At 34.0% G+C, this 17128-nt stretch overlaps 3 protein-coding genes across 5 annotated transcripts in view; 2 read left to right on the top strand and 1 right to left on the bottom strand.

Annotated features, from left to right (window-relative positions):
- Positions 1 to 10417, bottom strand: part of LOC127841544 (interaptin-like) — a 31855-nt gene extending 21438 nt beyond the window's left edge. For 2 of the 3 annotated variants that reach the window (XM_052370432.1, XM_052370434.1), the window contains exon 1: positions 10217 to 10417. The gene's annotated coding sequence lies outside the window, so the exon portion shown is untranslated. Of the gene's footprint in view, positions 1 to 9773; positions 9984 to 10216 lie in introns of those variants that run through there. The other variant, XM_052370433.1, reaches the window with a different exon arrangement.
- LOC127840717 (uncharacterized) lies at positions 2830 to 4026 on the top strand. The gene has a single exon (XM_052369133.1). The coding sequence runs from the start codon at positions 2830 to 2832 to the stop codon at positions 4024 to 4026; it is 1197 nt and encodes a 398-aa protein (XP_052225093.1).
- A 128-nt stretch (positions 10418 to 10545) lies between the features above and the next one.
- LOC127841545 (N-glycosidase Npun_R5314-like) lies at positions 10546 to 16396 on the top strand. Its single transcript, XM_052370435.1, has 4 exons — positions 10546 to 12051; positions 13807 to 13958; positions 14303 to 14533; positions 14927 to 16396. The coding sequence occupies exons 1-4, from the start codon at positions 11886 to 11888 to the stop codon at positions 15149 to 15151; spliced, it is 774 nt and encodes a 257-aa protein (XP_052226395.1). The 5' UTR covers positions 10546 to 11885; the 3' UTR covers positions 15152 to 16396.
- Positions 16397 to 17128: the final 732 nt, after the last annotated feature.

Here is a 17128-nt window from a genome sequence, read left to right as displayed (position 1 = left end):
GGCGATAATTAACTTTTTGACAATTGGAATAGGACCAAATTATGGCCCCAAATTTTAACCCAAAAAGCACTCTGAGTTGTCAAATGTAATTCTCTAACTTGATAAATAGATTGTGCTCATCTGTCTGAAGGCCTATAAAACATTACACTCCCATTATCATCATTTAATGTTACTTTACTTTCTGCAAAGGCTATTTCGATGCATTCATGATAAAAGACAGATTTATTTTGTTGGTCTCGAATTGTATTTTAAACATGAATATGATTTGAAATAATTCTTTGCTAGTATTCTATGACTTTTCTAACAAATCACACTCTCATTTTTTAGTTTTAGATCAAATGTATTATCTTTTTTTATGCCCTTGAAGGTGGGCATATAGTGCACTGTCCGTTTGTCTGTCACACTTTTGCGTTTAGGTTTCGAAAAATGCTCGTAATTTCTATGTCGCTTCAGATGTAACCTTCATATTTGGTATTCATGTGTATATGGACAAGGCCTTTCCATACGCACAAAAATAATGAGCCCTTTGACCTTGACTTAAGGTCCGCATTTAGGTTTCGAAATCTGCGTTTAGGTTTCGAAAAAGTGTTTTTTAGGGGCATATGTCTTCCAATGGAGACAGCTCTTGTTTCACTTATAATTATATGTTAAATTCTTTAGAGCGTTTTGTTTTTTTAAACCAAACAAATTATAGCACTCTTTTAAAAGTAGTATAAAACAAACAATCTGCCAACAAAGCAGACCACAATTAAGGGTTTCATTATGTTGAAGTCGGCAGTTGATTTTCAAAACAGGGTGGACAATTTAAGTCTATATTTCCAAACACAGCCATTTTTAGCTCATCTATTTTTTTTTTTAAATTATGAGCTATTGTCACCTTGGCGTCGGCGTCCGGTTAAGTTTTGCGTTTAGGTCCACTTTTCTCATAAAGTGTCAATGCTATTGTATTCAGACTTGGTACACTTACTTACTATCATGAGGGGACTGGGCAGGCAAAGTTAGATAACTCTGGCGTGCATTTTGACAGAATTATGTGCCCTTTTTATACTTATAAAATTGAAAATTTTGGTTAAGTTTTGTGTTTAGGTCCATTTTATTCCTTAAGTATGAAAGCTATTGCTTTCATACTTGCAAAACTTACTAACTATCATAAGGGGACTGTGCAGGCAAAGTTATGTAACTCTGACTGGCATTTTGACAGAATTATGTGCCCTTTTTATACTTAGAAAATTGAAAATTTGGATAAGTTTTGTGTTTATGTCCACTTTATTCCTAAAGTATCATAGCTATTGCTTTCAGACTTGGAACACTCGCAAACTATCATAAGGGGACTGTACAGGACAAGTTGCATAACTCTGGTTGTCATTTTGACGGAATTATGGCCCTTTTTTGACTTAGTAACTTTGATTATATGGTTAAATTTTGTGTTTACATCCACTTTACTTCTGAAGTATCAAGGCTATTGCTTTCAAACTTCAAATACTTTTATACTATCATGAGGGTACCAGTACTGTACCTGGCAAGTTGAATTTTACCTTGACCTTTGAATGACCTTGACTCTCGAGGTCAAATAATTAAATTTTGCTAAAATTGCCATGACTTCGTTATTTATGATCAGATTTGATTGATACTTTGACAAAACAACTCTTACCTGACAAACTACAATAGACTTCACCCAAACCCCAGAATCCCCCCCCTCTAAAAAAAGTAATTTTTATTTTTTCATATTTTTTTTAAAGACCATCTTATAAATGACCCTCACACCCTCACACTATACCCCCGACCCCCCCCCCCCCCAAAAAAAATGTTGTTTTGTTTGTTTGAAACATGGTTAAAAAACAAAAATATTTATTTTAATTATTTTTTTTTTTTTGAAAGACCGTCCAACTATCCTACCCAAGAATCCCCCCCCCCCAAAAAAAAAAAAATTTGTATTTTTTTTTGCATTTTTATTTCTTATTTTTGGAAGATAATGTAATGAATGACCACACCCCCACACTAAACACCCCTCTCCACCCCACACCTCCATCTTTTTTGATTGAAGTATTGAGATAGGTCCCTCCCTTCACCTTTAAAAAGAAAAAAAGATGAGCGGTCTGCACCCGCAAGGCGGTGCTCTTGTTTTATAACTTCTGTTTACAATTTAACAAGTTCTATTGATTATTATTTTTAAAGCAACATGGGCCCTTACAAATTACCAAGAATTTCGTAAACACAAACGTTTGCCATTTTGTTCAAATTTATTTCAGCATATATATTACTATTAAAAGATTTGAAATCATACATGTCCAAACGAGATGGGGGTATTCCCACTTAACATGCGTATACATGTATCTATTGACATAATATGTCAGCACAGTTCTTATGTTAGAATCTATAATGATTTTATGCAACATTGTCTGAAAATCTGGAGTAGGTGAAAGTATTTTTTTTGAAAATAAATGTGTTCACACTATTTAAGTCCTCTGCTTCACTTTTCAATTAACGTAAAAAGTTAATGAAGAGCACCAGTCACCAGTAAAATGTATAGAATATGGGTAAATTTGGATTGTTTTTGTGGATGTTAGATTTTATGGTTGAATTAATTATTTTCAATCGTAGTATTTGAACTTAAACAAAATTCTTTGAGCGCATGTGTTAGACATCTTAACGAGAGTTATGTTCCTGATGTAAACAAAAATGTCGATATTAGGTCTCACTTAATAATAGGTCACCGTAGCATAACTAGAGTTTATGCGTCCCATAAAATTAAACATTGTGTTTTATTATATTTTTCAGAAAAAACCTATAAAAATGAAAAACATGAATCAGTATACATTTGAAATGATGATGGCAGCTTATAAAGCTGTTAAGGAAGATCACATGCCAGTAGACAGGGCGGCTGTGACATTTGGTGTTCCAAAACAAACATTAAGGGACAGAGTTCTGAACAAAGTGAATCTAAGAGCAAAGTGGGGAAAGGATTCGTTGTTCACATTGGACAAAGAGGAGCAGCTGGTAAACCATCTTGAATCCCTGGCCCAGGTTGGGTATGTTGTGAATCGCGCAAAAGTGAATGTTCTTGCCATTGAACTTGCTGTAAAGCTTGGTAGGCGTAATTCAGATGACAAGCTGAGTAATTTCTGGTACTACGCCTTCCTGAAAAGATGGGATCACAGACTGAAGGTCATCAAACCAAGGGCCCTATCATCCACTCCGGCAGCAGCAATGACCCAAGAAAACATTGACGATTACTATTCTGATTTGAATGCTGTTCTTGAAAAGTATAATCTCAAGTCAAAACCACATCTGATCTACAACCTTGATGAGACCGGAATTCAACTGAGACCAGTAATTACAAAAATTTCGACTAGTAAAATAATATCAGTTACATTTCCAAATACAGGCACCATTGCCATAGTAGCCTGTGTAAATGCAGCAGGTACTGCTCTACCACCCTACTATGTATTTGAAGGGAAACATAGTGAGACAAACGACAACTTCATGAATAACGCAACAGCTGGTTCAGCCTACACAATGTCAGACTCTGGGTGTGTGAATAGTGAGGTTTTCATGAAGTACCTCAATGAACACTTCTTGAAATTTGTACAAAGGGGATCTAGTGACAACACTGAACCCATCTTGTTGATTTATGATGGTCATTCATCACATGTGTCGCTTGACGTTGTACAGTGGGCCAAAGAGCACCATCTGATCCTTTTTGTACTCCCACCACACAGCCCACATGCTCTTCAACCGTTAGACATAGCATGCTTTGGGCCATTTAAGACCGCTTTCCATAGGGAGTGCAAATTATATATGGAAAAAGAAACTTTAACAAAGGGTAGAATAATAACGAAGTATAAAATTGCAGAGTTATCAGGGAAAGCATACTTAGAGTCAATGACACCAGTCACAATCCAGGAAGGTTTCAGAAAAGCCGGAATATCACCGTTTGATGCAAACATGTCCCTATTGAGAGAGTTAATCCAAAAGAAGACATGCAACACGGAAATTTCGAGCATGACAATGCAAAAACAGAGATAATTTTTTATTGTAACTGCACCCAAAACAAGACAATCTCAAACCAAACCTGATGAATACAACACAAAAGAAACAATATTAGGAGGAAAATAAATTACAAAGAACAAAGTGTACAACCAGTTACAAGAATACAAACATGAAAAGAAAAATTGGAAAAATATGTACCTTTTAAAAATGATGTGTTTTAACATTTAACAATTTCACACATCTTTTAGTAAGTACATGATTTGTACATGTACTTACTGACTTGGTAAGAATTTCATATTTGCATAAGTACAATTTAAGTTTTGTGTTTCCAAGTACTGGTAGTTGATAGGTTCTCAATGCCATTTCATAATATTTATGGTTCTTGAAATTGTGTTCATCTAAAATTTAGAGAAACCATTCATTCTTATTTTGTATCATTCAAATCAGTCTAATTTTCATTCAAATAGTTCATCTAGTTTGGTCTGGTCTTGTAAATTTTTCAAGTTACTAGACCAGTAGTCTAGTTATTAAAGAAGTTAAGGAGAAACCTTTAAGAGCCCTCATTTAAGTTTCTTAAGTAATGTTTTGAACTTTAAAATAATTAAATGCTGCAATTGTGTATAATACATATACATGCGTTGTCCACATTGCACATGCATTGTCCACATTGCAACCTAGAGTTCCCAGTTTAGATGGGATCCTCACTCTGGAAGTGTTTTCAAATTTTCCACAAATACATCCAGTAATCTTAATTCTAATAAAGCAGATAGCAGAATTGCCAAAGACTTTCCAACTGAAATAAAAAAGTATCATACAACTGAACTCCAATATAAAAATCTTTACTTATGAATTACTTTTATGACTAAATTGTGCCTCTCTACTTTGTTAAATTCATGTCCCTGTTGTCAAAAGATGCCAATCCCCATGGATCACATGATTGATGTATGATTTATACAATAATTAGCTTTACAAATCTTCTCTTAAGGGGCAATAATCACGGGTTTAATAATGTTTGTAAAACATTGTATAGTGGTCCTCTAATAAGTTTGTTTAAGTCATTCCAATGCGGTTAAACTGGTTGTGTTCGAATGGACACATAATTAATATAGATTAATTTATTTAAAAACTTAAAATATCTCTGTAAGAGGTTTAATGTTAAGTGTGTAAAATGGTTATGCTCTGCAAAGATTTGTTTAAATCATAACTTGTGGGTCATATCTTTTCGTAAACTACAAAGCCCAGACGTTTGGCATTTTGCAGGTTATATTGTTTCTCTACCAAATTTGTTCAGATCATGTCCTATAGTAAAAACTGGCCACCATCTGGGGTTCACATGATATATAGCGTTTCAAAGAAACATGATTCTAAGAATTCTTAATCTATTAAATCATAAGACCTGAACAGCCTTGATATGTGGTATGTGATATCAAACAAGCGTACTGTAGAAAGTTATTTAAATCGTGCCCTTGGGGTTAAATTCCACTGGGGTCAAATGATGTATGTGTACTTTTATTATTGATAGTAATAAGCTTTAAAAAATGCTGTCAGGAAAGGCGCAATATGTAAAGTATTTTGTATGTAACTGTAGTTAATGTTGTTTGTGTTAATTAATACATATAATATATCTGTATATTATGAAAGTTGTGCAATTTATATGATTTTGTATATATGTCCAGTGTTAATATTGAATACAATACAGTTGATTACTTTTGAAATGATGGGGTTGATTATCCTTTACCAATAAACTACTCACATGGGTCTTCTATGCTGATGGTCATAATCATTAAAAGTAAACTTCCTGCAAGGCTTTAAGATTGTTTACAACTTGGTGTACTTAGATTGTGTACCATACTTAAAATTTACATAAAATTATATTTATAACTAAACCTTGTATAAATTAAAATTTATAAATAATATTGTATTGACAAAGGGTTAAATACTAAAATTTGAAACTATGTTTTTAAAATGATATAATTATTTACAAAGAATAATTTAATCCTATTTATTTATTAATACTTTTAAATAATAATGATAATAATAATAGTAATAATTATTATTATGAGGGGCATGCAATTACTACTAGTTTTTTTGCTCGGATGTTTTCGGAGAAAACCCGAGGTATTGTCATAGCCAGCTCGTTGTGTCGTGTCTTTCTGCCATCCGTGCTAAAACCTTAACATTGGCTCTAACATTGACCTACAACTTTGAAACAATTTTGAAACTTCATATGTAGATGCACCTTCTTCACGCCACACCCATTTTTGAGTCACACGGTCAAGGTCACTGTTACCTCAAAAAAAAATTAATTCTTACAAGCTTTCATTTATTCAATACTGCACCTTCAGCCGAGCGTTGGCACCCGTTATGCGATGCTCTTGTTTTAATACTCTACACACTTTTATATTGCATTAAATACTATAATTCTTTATTTTTAGATCAGGAAAAACAATCAATTATAATTCATTTATTATTCTATGAACATTTCAACATGTATAATATATATATATTTAACTCGCATGATCATTTAGCTGAATGGAGTTCCCTGAAGAGAGGCATTAACTTTTTAAAAGCTGCATTATTTCTTCCCAAGTTCTTTGAAAGTTTTCTCAGTGAGTATATAAAGGTAGATTGAATGCGCTGTGATGGAAAGAACTTTCAAGAACTATATGTTGGTCAACATATCACAGACTTTTGTACGCTGACATTTTTTTCCGATTATAATTTAAAATAATGAACTATTTGAAAGCAATATATTTATGCTCGTAACGATGCAAAGCTTTTTTCTTAAACAATAGTGATGTTCTATAATGATAGTGAACCAATAATGAAATAACAATGCAGCACACAATAGGATTAAAAAACAAGTTAATGCAAATTAAACAAAGCTAATTTACACAAATTTTACTAGAGAATTTAACACTGTTTTCAAGACAGACCACAGTTTATGTCAAATACTTTCTGAACAGCAACAGCATTCTAGGGTCCCTCTGGGCTTCAAAAATTTGTTGCCACTTACTTTTGCCAAATTCAAAAAGTTGTCCCCAAAGTGGGCCCAATGGGGAACAGATTATTTTGTTATAATAATAGTATTGTATTACAATCAAATACTATCATTCTACTGTATGTTAAATGATTTTATCTAATAACAGCACATTTAACCCATTACCACTTAAATACGAAGCATTTGTAGTCCTTAAGAAAAATTATTAATTGAATACCTTTCTTACTAGATTCAAGTTGTAATGTCTTCATTTCCAACCCTTATTTGCTTATGAGCAGCAAACAGCATAAAACCTGAACAGACTGTGAGTTACTCGTAGGCTGTTCTGGTTTTATGCTGTTTGCACAAAGCCATTTTCACGTTGCTTCTGAGTGGGAATGGGTTTATAAGTTTATTTCATAACAGCACAAATATTTAACAAGTCTATTTTATAGCAGTCCATTCAACAAGTCTATTAAATAACAGGAAATTTAATCAGCAGTCTGCATGTCACCACATTTTGGCTGCTTCAAGGGAACATAATATTAAGAAAATAGTAATCAATTCATGTGCATGATTTAAATCATTTGTAGCATAAAATATAAATGTGTTCTAGATATAAATGGTTCTAGCATTTTACCCACTATTTAGTGCACAGAACGCTTTTACTGGGCGTTAACTTGACCTTAAAATTTTGACAAGTGAAACAGAAAAATATCACGTTTATATAGCACCGATCAATGTAATTTTCATAGGGGCGGACAAAAACCCTCACATGAAAAAACGGGGACGGACAAAAACCCTTCCATGAAAAAACGGGGGTGGACAAAAGCCCTCCCGTGAAAGCAATTAAACACTGACAAATGTAATTGTTTCACACAGTGTTGCATTCATTAATCCGAAAAATTTACCATTGTGTGTATTGCGTTTTCAGGGGTGTAAATTGAAAGAAGAAAATGAATTTAAATTTAGATTGAATGCCATACGATACAGAGCAACGTTTAATCGCGTCATACAGTCATACTCGCATTCATACAAAAACGTGCTTCTCGGGAACTTTCTGAAAACCTTGCGAAAATGAAAGTGAAATTCTGCTAACAATTAACAATGCGTTTGCATGTAACTAAATTGTCTGAATTAATTATTTAATTTGTATTTGACTGTAACGTTTTCAATTGCATTTCTGCAGACAATATTTAAATGCATATTGTCCAAAAATAAAACATGCCTTGTTTAACTTGTCAAATCTGTCAATGATTCAAAAGATCGATAGCACATAAATTGTAACAGCATTACCTGTAGTCGCTAACGGTTATTCAGGCCGACTAATCCGCTAATGATAACAATGAACTAGTTAATGGCATACAATAATGTATATCAAAATATCAAACTGTGAATCTGCAACTGCGGGCAAAAGCCCTCCCGTGAAAGCAATTAAACACCCACAAGTGTTGCATTCATGAATCCGAAAACTTTACTCAAAATATCAAACTGTGAATCTGAAACTTTAAGTTTTTTATTAGTTTAATCACATAAACAATTAAAAGCACTTAAACACCTACGAATGTAATTGCTTCACACAATGTTGCATTCATTAATCTGAAAAATTGAATTCGTGGCTCAGATTTCACGGGAGGGCTTTTTTTCCGCCCCCGTATCGTGGAAGGGTTTTTGTCCGACCCCTTTTTTCATGGGAGGGTTTATGTCTGGCCCCTATAAAACTGACAGGAGGGTTTTTGTCCGGGAAGTTAATTTGTTTTAAATTGTTAAAAGTTGTAATTTATTTAGTTATTCATGACTATTACGACGATCATTTTCATGATTTCCGGTTTTGATTGGTAAGAAGGTCGTGTTTATTCCAGGGAGATGATATGGAATTTAAATTACGTAACATACACTTATGTTAGTTTGTTTATGAATACATATTACTAAAGGTGCTTAGTCTAGCCAGTATTTTGTCAAAATATTGCCGATTTAAATGCAGTTTTCATTGTTATGGCCAATAATACACATCTAACTATAGATTGACATTTTATCATACGCGTGTTTTTGCATTTTTTCACTTCCAAAATTCTATGTATTCATTAAGAGGGCCGATACTACGGATAGACAGACAGGCTATTTGAAATCTTTTCGATTTGCCTAAAAATATAGATCAATTTAAACAGATATATTGTAATCTACGTGTCTGATTTAAACTATTTAAGTTATAATTAGGATATCAAGAAGCAAATGATGACTCGTGAAGGATGCTCAGATTCTACAAAGTAAGAAAAAAATCCGAATTTCCAACTATATTGTTATGTCCGGAAAACACTGCACCAGCGGCCGTTTGAGCCTGAACCGGTCACCCGTGCACATCATCTTCCTTAAAAAGTATAAATTTAACGCGAGTTTGTGGTCAAAATGACATAGGGCCCTAGGGGAAATACTCTGTTTCCGTGATTCCGTCTTATAAGATATTTAAGTATTTTAAAAAAGAGTATATTTTCAGTAAATCACTTATTCATGGTGATAAACGATTGGACGTCAGTGCAAATGATCACTAGTTAAACCACGTTCGAATGACGTTTGACAGATTAATGACAGACCAGGCCTTACTAGACTGAAATGCTTCAAGTACATATGAGCACATGCCGTTAAATGTGGCATTGGCTATGCGAAAATACCAGGTATTCTAGGTGTTCAAGGTAGACAAAACATGCTACATATATTTGAACCCCCAATTAAACAAAGTAAAGTAAAACAGAGTATGATGTGTAGAATACAGATACTACTTTACAAAATAAAGCACGAGTCTTACCATTTTGATGGTCACCATACCGGACAGGCGTGGTTTCTTCCGGGTACTCTACATTTCCCACACCATAAGACCACATTAAAATTAAAAATCTTTGAGTTACAACTAAGAAAAAAACTTCAACTTGAATCTAAAATTCAAAATTCATCCAAACGTTCGCGAGTCTAGAAAGTTAATTTAGTAGAGTTCTTGCCACAGACCGGGTCCACACATAATGCAGCCTTAGGCGTAGTAGGACATAATCATCTTCGAAATGCACACACAAGCACGCATGCGTTACTGAATGCTAAAGTACAAGTGGACACATGATCGACGCCAATTGAGGCATTGTATATGTGAACATACAAGTTGTACCAGTTGGACAAAAACATGCTACATATATTTGAATCACAAATTAAAATAAAGCAAAGCACTAAGTCCTTTATAAAGTAACGCATGGCTCTTACCATTTTGTAGAAATAAATTAAGCCGGTCGATTCTCGTTCGATTTAATAACCGAAGAATTAAACTTCTGCTAAAATATCTCCTGTACACCAATACTTGTCCTGTTTTGACTTAACTACAGCGTTATGTGCAGTTTTCGTTATCCTCTCTTTATATCATGATATATGTGCGAATGTAGAAATTTGTTATCTGAAAGCTGTTAATCACTGAAGGTTACATACTGAGAGATGTATATGTATTACATTTGCATGCGAGTACAAGAGTGGCATGTGCGCGCATGTGAGTTAAAATAAAATAAAATGTTCATATATTAAGTGACATTTAAATTGTTTTGTTACAGATTGAAAAAGAGACACTGCATATCAGGGAGCGAATCAACACTAATGACGTAATCATCTAAAGAAATTGGCAAAAGTACAAAACGTTACCGATTAGAAACGTTTGAATAACTTGGGGGATATATCTTTTGTTATATTTTGTGACAATGATCCTTTATATTCCTTATATAAAGTACGCAATGCTCGGCTTAATGTATTAACCCGAAGGTCGAGTGGAAAAGGCGTTAGCTTTTTAATGAACAGGATCACATGTTCGAGTCAAGAGGGGGGGGGGGGCATTTTATTTGCTTTTTACTTGTTGTATTACACTGGTTCTCTTCAGTACCGATTACATTTATAAACTAATAAAATGAAAACAATATGTGACAAATCAGTTAAATGACATGAATTCATCTATTAAATGACACGAATTCACACCTATAGTCGGAAACATCATTGCAACGTTTAATGCACGGAAATCGAAAGAAGACTTGTTTCGAATTGAACACGAAAGCAAATCGAAAGTAGACTTGTTTCCATTTGAAAACGAAAGTAGGTGGGGCAGATCGATTTATTGTAAACAAAACTTAAGTTATTATTTAATTGAATAGTCTATGTTCACTAAACTGTTACGTTAAGTAGATCGGCGATTTAATTTTAATCAAAAGAATATGTGCATTGCATTGGAATAGGTATAAGAAAACACACTTTGAAGTTTAAGATTAATATAAAAATCAAATTGGACAAGAAATTGAATATCTAGAGAATAATCTGAAACCAATACTACTTCTGAATGGGACTTCATACAGGACAACAACAATAAGTATCTGATATGCCTGGACAATAAAGTAAATACAGAAGAAAACGTACAGTTCATATAACTAAGTGTACACCTCTCTAAATTTCCAACTACGCAGCTATGGATCGTGAAAACGCAATACAATTTACTAATACATCGGATGAATCAACACCACTTTTAAATGTGCAATACAATATGCCGACATCATCGTTCTCAGAAAATGACGGGAATACTATTATAAGCATGCCCACATCCAAAAGTGACGATGCGATGGGAATGCAAGAGAACACAGACCCTGGATCAGCAAATGTCATCATCGACAAGGAAGAAAATAAACAACAAGCGGAACACTCCATTGGCATCACGAGTGGCGCATTTTGTGGTTCTCCTAAGGTTCCAGAAGACAAAATATGTATTGATAATTATGAATGTACACAAAAAAGAGGAAGTAGGGTAGGAGAAAGAGAAGGTGGTGGAAGAGGAGGAGGAAGAGGAAGAAATAGTTGGCATGGCGAAGGTCGTCAGGGGCATAGATCAAATTGACCGGGTTCAAGCATGAGCAGTGCATTCAGAGAAAAACGGAAAAAGGCTTATGAAGATTTTGAATATTTCTGGAATAAAAAGAGCGTGTTTAGTCAGTGGTACCCTTCACAATTTAGAATAGATGGAATAGACTTCACATTTACTTGTGCAGAACAATACATGATGTTTAAAAAAGCAGGTAGGCTTTCTTGTCATTGAGTTGTTGATAGGTGGTAGTTAGAACTTCGCATGTTTACCTAGCCTAGTTATTTTATTCTATGCAAAGTAATTATATGCATGAGATGGTGATTTTCCCACATGTGTTTTTGATGTTTTTACATGAATCTTTTCATAATGTTTCTTTAAAAAGCATGTTTTATACTGAAATAGTTTTCAGGAAAATGAAACTGTATGTGTCCTTTATATACCGAAATAACGTCGGTATATGAATGTAATATTATGAATGCTTTCATGCTAAGTTACCACTGTCGAGCAATGCAACACACGCCACGCTTAACCATTAATTCGTAACTGATCACGGTATTTCTCTGAGAATTTAGGATCCGATACGATATATGCGATGCTTGTCTATCATTTGCAATATGTTCATGATTAAAAAAACAACAACAACATAAATACTATCGACTTCATTTATTCTTCAGATCGCAACGGATCGTAACAGAATGTAAGTGTTTTCTGCATGTCGCCTGCAATAACAATGAGTTACTAATACGAATCGAACATATTTTTAGTTCCTTGTTTCGATACAAAACGATCTAATAAGGTTTGAAACGGTAATCCGAAATCTATTACGCTTACGACGACTGTCACGAATGACATCAATTAAGACCAGATCAAATACTTTAGGTTCATCACCACTGGTTAACAATTAAGACCACGATATTATAATCGTGGCACAGATCATGAGAGTGGGAACGTGGCATTACGCTAGATGTCCACTGTCATGCGATACTTAACGAACGACACAATTTGACAGACGTGACTGAACGTGATCTTTCTCAGTGATTTACAGCATTGATACAACGTGATGCGTTCCCGTGCATTATGATGCGTTAATGTGCGATTGATTGCGATCTGTTCGTGACTTGACAATTACTGGAGCCACGATCTTACACAGTCTGATCAGCGATGTTTCCCCTTTTTTCTGAAGTACCCGTAAAAGGTACTTTCACAATTGAAGAAAAACTATAAAATTCCCAATGGCCGTCTAAACAATTCACAAAAGGATGGAAATTTTCTTCCATGTTTTCCCAAAATTGCATTATCTGCAAGTTAACAAATAAAATGACACTAAACATGTCAAGCCAAAATGAATGTAAATCAATATTTGAGTTGATTTGTGCTATTGATACCACGCAATAAAAAACACTATTCCCAATTTGAAGATTTCACGACGTGAATTTTCCCAATTTCAGGGTTTTTCGCGCTTATTTTTCCCAATACCCAATTGGTATGGTACAGGTACTTTTCCCAATTGGGGAAGAAAAATCACTACTGATATATAATTCAGATACGTTCGCTGGAGAGTATTTCAAACTGGTCATCGATTGAGTCTCCGTCCGAGACGATTATCTCGATCGTACTCAACATAGTATTGCGCTTTTACGAGGTGATACATTATCATACCTTAATTAATAATTAATTCGCCACGCGATGATACGATACGTTTATGGTTGCGATATTTTTCACAAATTAATCGATGGTTTTCACGATAACATCCACGGCAAGATCGTTTAAAACCTTGTGACGTCTTAAAGATTCATCACGATACATTCAAGATAAAGACCATGTCGTGATGCAAATCGTGAAAGTGGGAACGCAGCATAACCCTGATCAAACTTGGTTTTGTGCAACGCTTGATCCAACTTTTGTATACACTCGTCCCACGAGCAATTGTAACTTTGTCACTGACACAGCAAACGTTTTTTTCCAGAACTATTTAGTGACACAGATGCAATGGAGATAATCCAAGCACTGACAGTTCCCAAAGAAATGAAGGATATTGGGAGGAAAGTCCAAGGTTTAAGCTTTAAGATATGGAAAGAAAGAGCGATTGATATAGTGAGGGAAGGAAACATCGCAAAGGTATATTATCGAATTGATTTGCCTCCATGTAATACATATATTTATTGTTCGGTCGTCATACGCTTTGAAAAACCAATAACAAGGAATCATGTTCAATACATATATATTCAATATTTTAACCCATAAGACTGAACTGATTATAAAATAGGTGATGCGTATATTATAACACGAATCACCAGTAGATAAAGGTCAATAACAAAACCATATTGAACATTTGCAGTGCATTTTAGCGCAACACACTATTTTGCATGACGAGTTTCATATACTTCTCAAAATTAACTCTGAGCTTGAACGTTCTTATTGATAATAAATACACGTATTTATGCTTTCCATTTGATTTACAGTTTTCACAAAATGAAACACTGAAGGAAATGCTCGTTAGCACATATCCAAAAGAATTGGTGGAAGCTAGCCCCTATGACCCTATCTGGGGCATAGGCCTCGCTGAGGATTGGGAACAGGCGTATTCCAAAGAAACGTGGAGGGGACTGAACCTTCTAGGATATATCCTTACCGATATCAGGAATGAGCTCATGAAAAAGGATGGAATTATAGATGAACACGGGGTCATTCCAGTAAGGTTAATTAAATGATACCTTTATACTAGTAGTTTCCTTCAATGGATAATTTACCTTTATTGATATTAATAATTTATTACACTAAATTAATATCCTTTATAAATATTTAATAATAATGTTAAACATTGATATTTACATTGTATCTGTTTTGAAAGTGTTGCTTATTATTTTAACGTCGGTTTCATTGTACTCGTATATGTATACTATAATTATGTTATATACGCGCGTTAAAAGACAGTGAACCAACCACTGGTCACCCATCAATGTCTACATTTATGTATGAACAGCATTCACATTTGTTGTATTTGTGAAAACTTTGAAGAATTTTAGGAATGTTTTTACAAACGTGTATAAATGTACATAATGCAATGTGACGATAACTTAATTCAGGTTGACCTGGAGGCCTTGAAAGCACGCTATGTTGCATCGGAGGTCAACGACGATGCTGAAATGGATGCTACAAGTAAAGAAGAACAACTTGCAATCTTAGAAGGCTTATGCACACGCATGGGGCACTCGTTTGGTGGTAACAATGATAAAAGAGAGGGAAAGAAACGGAAAAGGCGGCATACGATGCGAAGGAAATGGACAGTGGCGATAACAAAGGTCGATTAGATGTGGTTTAAATGTATGAATTGTGGAACTACATTTAATGTCATTTTTTTAAGAGATACTCTTATTTAAAAACTCCAGACATTAAAAGGGTAATTACGTATTTATAAACTAAATGAATGTAATTGCAGGAAATTTAGTACTTTAAGGTTCCAGCAATTAAATGTATAAATCTAGGTGATTCAAATTGCTTACACTGAAGAAAACTACATGTGTGTTTCGACGAATGAAAAAAAAAACAACCTCAATGAAATCGACTGTCGACAACAACGATAAACGTACTGATGTCCAATAACATTACATTTATCAAACTCGGGACATAAACACTTAACAAACGCGTGTACACAGTCCGTATCTACAAAGCAACAGAATGTCGCACATAACGTCATGATATTACTAAAATGAAATATTCTGTAAATGCATGTGTACATTAAACATTTATTTAGGTAGAACATGAGCATCTAAAATTAGACATAAAATTACTTCACAGATTGCAAAAAAACATGGATTTAAACATTGACCTACGATAAATATATTCAATTTGATATAACTGATACCACTTATCTGTATCTGTAAATAACCTCATTTTCATTGCGGATTTCCAAACGTGATCCTCGTACAACGACTGATAACTCTGATCCAAAAGTAGATCACTCTGTGAAGTAAAAGGTTTTTGATGATACAGAAAATATGTAATCTTAAGTCTTAAATTGTGTTCACCTGATATCTGAATTATTTTTCACGTTATCTTATAAACTGGTTTAGGTTATGATATAACAATATCACAAACTTAGGATGGTATGGCTTTCCTACAAAACTAGGTTTAAATATATTTAGTTATGAACACATGTGATATCAGCATTGCACTACGAAAAATAAAGAACATTTGCTTGCAAGAAGCTTAGTTTAAATAGTTTAGGACTAGTTGTAAAAATAATTGATCATGCTACTGCTCATTAAACGTACACATCAGGTGATCAGCATTATCTGATTATCTTGTGCAAATTCAACCCAAACTTTAACTCAGTCTCCAAATGTTACGTAAACTTTAACCTTTCACCCAATATAAATTGTAAAGGACCACAATTCTGCTCTTTTTAAATGGGTTTCGTCACAAATTAATGTAAACAAACAAAGGTGAAGTTTTCTAAATTGCTATTTAATTCATGTAAAATAATACAAAATTCAGAACAACTGAGAATGTATACATCCAAACATTAAATGAAGCAATAAAGAGAGACAACTGTTGTTCCGGATTTAATCAGGAGTCGTTTCCTCTAAAAGATAATTGTGTTGTCTCTTCATACTGAAGCTAGTTCACTGTTTTGTATTTCATCATGTCGCCTCTCATCTGACAGTTACGTGGTACAATTCAGAGGCGACAACAATTTTCAACCAACCAAACACAATCTGGTCGCAAAGTGGACAATTGTTCATACCAGATTACGATCCATAAATATATATCAAACTCTTTGTCAGTAATATGTTGACTGCTATTCTCACTGTAAGAAAACAAGTATAAATTGTATAATTCCTCATAAGAACAAACTTTACTAAGATAATGGCATTTATCATATTATATGTACGTAAATTTTTAAAGTATATTTGATCTATCAAGAAAGACATTTACAAAATCTGTTTCAGGATTTTAATAGATGCAGATTATTGCATCTATATGCAAGTGAATCGAGATTGATTTGTTTTTGGTCGTAACCATATTTTTTTTTCCAAGTGTGATTTTGACCCAGCTAAGTCGTGACTAACGAGTTAAGACCATTCAAACGCAACCGAATTGCCATGTCTATGACTCAGTTATGCTTATAATGGACATACATCTGTTTTTATTCACCGATTGAAGAAACCTAAGGAATGTCGCTTATCTGATCTCAATTTCATTCATGTCATTAAAAGCAATGTTTTAATGGGAAAACAACAATGACAGCTCTATTTTCATATTTAGTATTCTTTTGGCATAAAAAT

The sequence above is a fragment of the Dreissena polymorpha genome, chromosome 8, assembly GCF_020536995.1.
Source record: "Dreissena polymorpha isolate Duluth1 chromosome 8, UMN_Dpol_1.0, whole genome shotgun sequence".
NCBI lineage: Eukaryota > Metazoa > Mollusca > Bivalvia > Myida > Dreissenidae > Dreissena > Dreissena polymorpha.
Note: the sequence above shows the minus strand (reverse complement) of the source record. Positions and strands in the feature narration are given on the sequence as shown.